Source organism: Ovis canadensis, chromosome 14, assembly GCF_042477335.2.
Source record: "Ovis canadensis isolate MfBH-ARS-UI-01 breed Bighorn chromosome 14, ARS-UI_OviCan_v2, whole genome shotgun sequence".
Classification (NCBI taxonomy): domain Eukaryota; kingdom Metazoa; phylum Chordata; class Mammalia; order Artiodactyla; family Bovidae; genus Ovis; species Ovis canadensis.
The window spans coordinates 68,176,319-68,182,976 of NC_091258.1; the positions used below are offsets into that span (position 1 = coordinate 68,176,319).

A 6,658-nucleotide genomic window follows, 5' to 3' on the forward strand; every position below is an offset into this window, starting at 1 on the left:
TAAGTAAGAAAGCATTGGGAGTCAAAAGTGGAATGATGGAATCCCGGTCTGAAGTGCCTGTATAGTTGATGGGGCAAACAGGCCTCCTGCAGAACTACAACTCCCAGGAGGCCTTGCCGCCGCTCTGCGGAAGAGCGCCCCAAAGTCACGGGAAGGGTATAGTTGCTTCGGATCTCCAGGCCTCGGTAGCCAAGCCAGGATGCTGTTTTCTTAGCTCTTCTTCGCCCTCTCCCCATCGCCCTAATTGGTGAACCGGGAGGTTTCCAAGGTAACCGGGCAGTAGGGCGGATCCTCCTAAGAAAGGAAAACGCAACCCAGAAGTGACGTTATTACCTCGCGCCAGTGGCGAGAGCCTCCGAAGATGGCGGCGCGCAAGGGTCGGCGGCGCACGTGTGAACCTGGGGAGTCTATGGAGACCGAATCCCAAGAAACAGGGTCTAAGGGTCAGGCTCAGGTCTACCTACCGGGCCGGGGACCGCCGCTGCGCGAAGGAGAGGAGCTGGTCATGGACGAGGAGGCCTACGTGCTGTACCATCGAGCACAGACTGGTAGGGCTGGGCACCGGGCATCCTGGGTCCTCACGAAGGAGGAGACTGAATCTTGGGTCCTAAGGGGAGCTGATCCTGAATCTTTAACTTGAGAGGCTGTTTGAAAGAGAAATTAGGATTTAAGAGGATTGACATCACACTTAATTAAGAGGGCCGAGAACCCTCTGTCCAATCCTAATTTTCCCATCCCTCCTTCCATTCCCAGGCGCCCCCTGTCTCAGCTTCGACATAGTCCGGGATCACCTGGGAGACAACCGGACTGAGCTTCCTCTTACTCTTTACCTGTGTGCTGGGACGCAGGCCGAGAGCGCCCAAAGCAACAGGTAAGAACTGAGGCTTTACAGGGCTAGGGCCGTCTGAGCCTCCAGCTTCCTCTTTCTCAGGACCTAGAAGTCGGGGTTTCCAGGCTCCTCCCTCCCTCCTTCCTAAGGATCCCGCCATCCGGTGCCTCATTCCTCCCACACCTCCCTCAGATTGATGATGCTGCGGATGCACAATCTGCATGGGACAAAGCCCCCACCATCCGAGGGCAGCGACGAAGAGGAGGAGGAGGACGACGAAGAGGATGAAGAAGAGCGGAAGCCTCAGCTGGAGCTGGCTATGGTGCCCCACTATGGAGGCATCAACAGAGTTCGGGTAAATGCAGCCCCAGGAGCCTGCCCTGTGTACTCTGGAGCTCACCACCCCCCACGTCCATGCCCTTCAGCTCTAAGAAGAGCTCTTGGCACATAGTTTTTGAAATTAGTTATGTGTTAATTGTGATCGTTGTCACTATGTCCTAGATGCCATGGAGATGTTTTTCTTAAAATGTTCTTTCCTCTTCTGTAGAATGGTGAGAGTTAACAAACTTACTTGGTGGGTCTGATGTGAAGATAAAATGGAATAGCCAGTACCCTTATTTCAATAACTGAAATACGGTGATTTCCGGGGTCTAGAAACAGCACTTGGCAGTAACATGAGATCTATGTGTTTTCTGTTATTGCTCAGGGAGTGTCCTGGGCTGTGAGGTCACTTTTGCAATTCAGAGTTCTGGCTCCTTCTAATCAGGTCGATGTGAGAATTGAACTAGATGCTCTATGCAATAGTGCTTGGAGCAGTGCTTAGCCCATAGTTTTTGAGAAGTGTTTCCATTGAGGTATTACTATGTTTCAGATAATGTTTTAGACCTGGGGAGTTAACAGGGAACAAAGGGTCTCTGGCTCCGTGAAACTTACATGCCAGTGGGACAAGGAAGCTTATGTGTAATGTCCAAAGGTTCTAAGAGTTGTAGAGAAAAATAAAGCAAGGTAAGGGAGTTAGGGTCTTCTGGAATAGACTTGCTATTTTCTTTATTTAGCTAGTTTTTTAGCTGTAATGAGTCTTTGTTGCTGCCCTCTGGCATTCTCTAGTTGCAACAAGCAGAGACTGCTCTTACTTTCAATGCTCCGGCTTCTCATTGGCAGTGGTGTCTCCTGTTGCAGAGCACAGGCTCTATGGTGCAAGGGCTTTGTAGTTACATCGAGTGGACTCAGTAGTTGACGCTGTCAGGCTCTACAGCACTGGCTTAGTAGCTATGGATCATGGGCTTAGTTGCCCTGAGGCATGTGGGATCTTTCCAGACCAGGGATCAGAACAGTGTCCCTTGCACTGCAAAGCCAGATTCCAGACCACCAGGGAAGCCCCTGGGGTTGCTAGTTTAAACAGTGTGGTCAAGGAAGCATTCACTGATAAAGTGCCCTTTGAACAGAGACCCACAGGAAGTGAGGGAGTGAAGCAAAGCTATCTGTGAGAAGAGGTTTCCCAGCAAGGGACTAACAAGTGCAAAGGTCCTGGGGCAAACTGATTGAGGAGTTTTCGGGGAAGTTGGGGAGAACACTGCTGAATGGATGAGGGGGAGACTGACGGGGTTTGGCGGGTGGGCACGGAGGAGACAGATTGTTTAGGGCTTTGTGGGCCATTGTAAGGACTTGGCTTTTATGTGGGGAGAAACTGGGAGTCACTGGAGGGTTTAGAGCGAAGGGTGGATGAGATCTGACTTGTGTCTTAAAGGGATCCCTCTGTGTGCTGTATTGAGAATAGACTGCAGGGAGGACAGGGAAGGAGGGGGCCAGGACAGGAATGCAGGGAAGGGTGACTTCAGCGCCTGAGTGATGACAGCAGAGCTACCGAGAGAGGGTTGGAAGTGGTGGCATTTTGGGTGGAGCAGGCATAGTGTGAGGAAGGAGAGGCAAGTAGGCAGTGAGCCCAAGGTGGGGACCCCCCAGGGAGGGGTAGGTGGCAGTGGGCAATTGGGAACTTGGCTTTGGCCTTGGGCGTCTATAAACAGTCAGTTTGATGTGAGCCTGGAGTTGAGAGAGGTCAGGACTAGGGGCTACTGGAAACCTTGAGGCTGAACAGGATCTCCTAGTGAGCAAAGGTATACAGGCAGAGAGATCCAGAGACTGGGGCCTGGGACCTGCCTAGACTTAAACAGTTCCAGAGATCAGGAGTCTGAACAGATTTCTGGGGGCTCAAGTCTTGGGAGTTCAGGAGCTCTGTCATCCCTCAGCGATCATCTGTACCACAGTGGGGGAGTTGTCCTGGAGCCCAAGCTGGTCTTCAAGTTGTGAGCCCATTCTCACAAAGGTTTCTGGGAGCTGTATTCCCGGGCTTGGGTGGGAGGCAGCTCTGGTTCTCAGGGAGGAAAGGGCTGTCGTCGTCACGCTGTGCTTCCTGTCCTGCTCACCTCCCCTCCCCTCCTCCCTACCCTGCAGGTGTCGTGGCTGGGTGAGGAGCCGGTGGCTGGGGTGTGGTCAGAGAAGGGCCAGGTGGAAGTGTTTGCGCTGCGGCGACTGCTGCAAGTGGTGGATGACCCCCAAGCCCTGGCCACCTTCCTCCGGGATGAGCAGGCCCGCGTGAAGCCCATCTTCGCCTTCTCTGGCCACATGGGCGAGGGCTTTGCCCTTGACTGGTCCCCTCGTGTGCCCGGTGAGTCCCGCGGGTGGGTGAGAACGGGGTCTGGTGAGCCACAGCCGGCTGAGTGTGACAAGGTCGAGTCCCGACTGCTTTTTCCAGGGCGCCTGCTGACCGGTGACTGTCAGAAGAACATCCACCTCTGGACGCCAACGGATGGGGGCTCCTGGCATGTGGACCAGCGGCCATTCGTGGGCCACACACGCTCCGTGGAGGACCTGCAGTGGTCCCCGACCGAGGACACAGTAAGGAAGGGCTGGGGGTCTGGACTCCAGGGTCTTGGGGGGAAGGAGGGGGCCGGGGGCAGGTCTAAGTGACGGTGCAGGGCGGGAGGGTCACTGAAAGAAAGGCTGGCCCACCACTGGTCCCCGGTCTCCAGGGTGGAGCGGGGGTCCACCGGGTTCCCTCCGACTCTGCCCCGTCCAGGTGTTTGCCTCCTGCTCAGCTGACGCCTCCATCCGCATCTGGGACATCCGGGCAGCCCCCAGCAAGGCCTGCATGCTCACCACCACCACCGCCCATGACGGGGACGTCAACGTCATCAACTGGAGCCACCGGGAGCCCTTCCTGCTCAGCGGCGGGGATGACGGAGCCCTCAAGGTCTGGGACCTGCGGCAGTTCAAGGTACCATCCCAGCCAACCCCTGAGGCGGGAAGAGCTCCCAGAGGCCACTAGGATTTGTGGGTTTTCCCTTCTGAGATGGCTTATACGCCAGAGCTGGCAAGGCCCTGCCATCAGAACTGGGATCCCATCAGAACTGGGATACTGATGAGGAAACAGAGTCAGGAAGGCTTGGGGCTAGTGTGGGGTCTCTCCCTCTACCATCTGGAGAGTTGACTGGAGGAACGGGGCTGGGCCGAGCAGAGACTACAATTCCCATCTGCCCGAGGGGAGCCGTGCACCGGCCGTGCTGCCCAGGGGCTCAAGGGCTCAGGGACTGTAGGTGGATTTTATAGGGTCAGCTGAGAACAGAGCTCAGCTCAGTCATGCTGGGAGCAGGCATGGAGGCCCAGAGGGACGGGAAGAGATAGGATGTGATCACCCAGCTTTGTGGTGACTTGGCAGAGCTGAGAGGAGCTCCAGGCCTCCCCCGGACAAAGCCATGACTCCATACACTTCTGGGCCTTCCTGGGATCGTCTTTTTACTCCCCCTCCAGTGTAATGAGCTCTACAGAATCAGCCCTGGGGAAGCTTCTTGACGTGGGTTCCAGCCCCCTTTCCCCTCCCGGGCAGGTGCATGGCCAACTGGATCACAGGCCCAGGTTGAAACTTTGGAACCACCCCTCCAAGTTAGAGACATGCTGATCCCGCCCCCAGCAGCTGTGCTTTTAGTAAAAGGGCTTTTCTTTGCATCTGCTCTCTCTCGAGCCTGGGAGTCGTGCCTGTGCCCCGTTAATGATTTAGAATCACTGGGGAGAGCACTTAGAAAACCCAGCCTTCTGGGTGGGGGAAGTGGGGGGACGTTTTAATTTTTTTTAATTTACTTTGAAAAATTTGTTTTGAAGACCCAATTTTATTTATTTCTTTTGGCTGCATGTCATGCGGGATCTTAGTTCCCAGCCAATCAGGGTTTGAACTGGCTCCCCCTGTATTGGAAGCGCAGAGTCTTAACCAGCAGGGAGTCCCCCACACCTTCCTTTTACAGGAGGCGGAGGCAGGCCCAGCGAGGAGCAAGGATTGGGGAGTTGTGACCTGGAGCTGGGTGGGGCTTCTTTGCAGGTGAAGCCACAACTCCCAGGAGGCCCTGGGGCACTACCCCTTTTTTACCAGCTGTACTCTGCTCTCCATCCCTTTCAGAGACCTTGGGTCTTTGGGGGCTGGAGGGGTGAAGGTCTAGCTGAACCCTAAGGCTGGAGAGGGGTGGGGGGCTCTGCCTGGGTCACCCCTGGAGTCAGGCTGAGGGACTCAGACGCCCTGACTCCCATCTTCCCGTAGTCTGGCTCCCCAGTGGCCACCTTCAAGCAGCACGTGGCCCCCGTGACCTCCGTCGAGTGGCACCCCCAGGACAGTGGGGTCTTTGCGGCCTCGGGTGCGGACAACCAGATTACACAGTGGGACCTGGCCGTAGAGCGGGACCCTGAGGCCGGTGACGTGGAGACGGACCCGGCGCTGGCGGGCCTCCCCCAGCAGCTGCTCTTCGTGCACCAGGGCGAGACGGACCTGAAGGAGCTGCACTGGCACCCACAGTGCCCCGGGGTGCTGGTGAGCACCGCCCTGTCGGGCTTCACTGTCTTCCGCACCATCAGCGTCTGAGCTTGGCCTGGCCAAGCCTGTCTGTTCCTCCACTTACTTGGAACTGAAGGTGAAGTTCATCATTTCCCTGGAAGGGACTCATTCAGATCTGCTGGCCAGTGCCTCGCCGAAAGGACTTGGTTTGGCCCTTTGGCCACCATGATGGATTCTGTCTGACTTACTGCTCTTTGCAAGGACTTGGTTTGGTCCAATGCCCCTCTTGCTAAGAGAGATGGTTTGACTTGTGGCTCTAAAAGTAAGACTCGGTTTGCTCCCCTTGATTCCTCCAACTGAAGCACTTGGGTTGACCCCTGTAAAACCACTGCCATTGCCTCCAGTGAACCCTCTGACCCAAAGACTTGGGTCAACCCAGTGAGCCCCACCTGTCAGAAGAGTCCATTAGCCCATTTCCCAAATGGGCCTGGGGTGGCCTGTGTTGCTGCGGGTGTTTTGTCAGCTGCAGGCCCTGGGTTTGACTCTCTGATCTCTCTGCTGCTGGTCTCCCCCAGGGAACTCAAGCGCCTTAGAGTGGCTGGACCAAATTCGAGCTGTGGGTCCCTCCAGCAGAATTTGGTGTGGCCCTTGTCTTCCTGCCAGCTGGGCTGGACTGGGCGGAGCTTTCTCCCCTCCTCCCAGAGATAGGCACTGTGCAGGGGGCAAGTCAGGGGCTCTCAAGGGGCAATAAAGGGCCAGAATGGAGCCCGAACTGTGGGGGCTGGTCCTTCTGGCCGCAGTCTCATGAGGAAACAGGGAGGGTTTGGCACCTGGCTGTCCCTGGACCGCTGGGTCCAGCCCTCAGCCCATTGGCACTCTCTGGGTCTGCCTCTCCTAAATTTTATTCCATCTGGAACTCACCCCAGGTCTCGGTGGGGAAGAGTTATCTCATGTGTGTCGCCGTGTGCTGAGGCTTCACCTCGGGGGAACCAGGGAGCCCCCGTCTCTCTCAT

At 56.2% G+C, this 6,658-nt stretch overlaps 1 protein-coding gene across 1 annotated transcript; it reads left to right on the plus strand.

The window, feature by feature from the left end:
- The first annotated feature begins 115 nt into the window (after nt 1-115).
- Nucleotides 116-6,417, plus strand: GRWD1 (glutamate rich WD repeat containing 1). The gene is made up of 7 exons (XM_069551103.1): nt 116-548; nt 754-871; nt 1,022-1,184; nt 3,281-3,494; nt 3,582-3,724; nt 3,906-4,103; nt 5,415-6,417. The coding sequence occupies exons 1-7, from the start codon at nt 362-364 to the stop codon at nt 5,730-5,732; spliced, it is 1,341 nt and encodes a 446-aa protein (XP_069407204.1). The 5' UTR covers nt 116-361; the 3' UTR covers nt 5,733-6,417.
- The last annotated feature ends 241 nt before the right edge of the window (nt 6,418-6,658 follow it).

Bases quoted from the DNA above. Each gene is read 5' to 3' on its own strand.
- GRWD1 (XM_069551103.1), top strand. From the start codon at position 362: ATGGCGGCGCGCAAGGGTCGGCGGCGCACGTGTGAACCTGGGGAGTCT. The intron at 3,495-3,581 runs GTGAGTCCCGCG...TGCTTTTTCCAG, and splicing joins CTGGTCCCCTCGTGTGCCCG to GGCGCCTGCTGACCGGTGAC. The intron at 4,104-5,414 runs GTACCATCCCAG...ATCTTCCCGTAG, and splicing joins GGGACCTGCGGCAGTTCAAG to TCTGGCTCCCCAGTGGCCAC.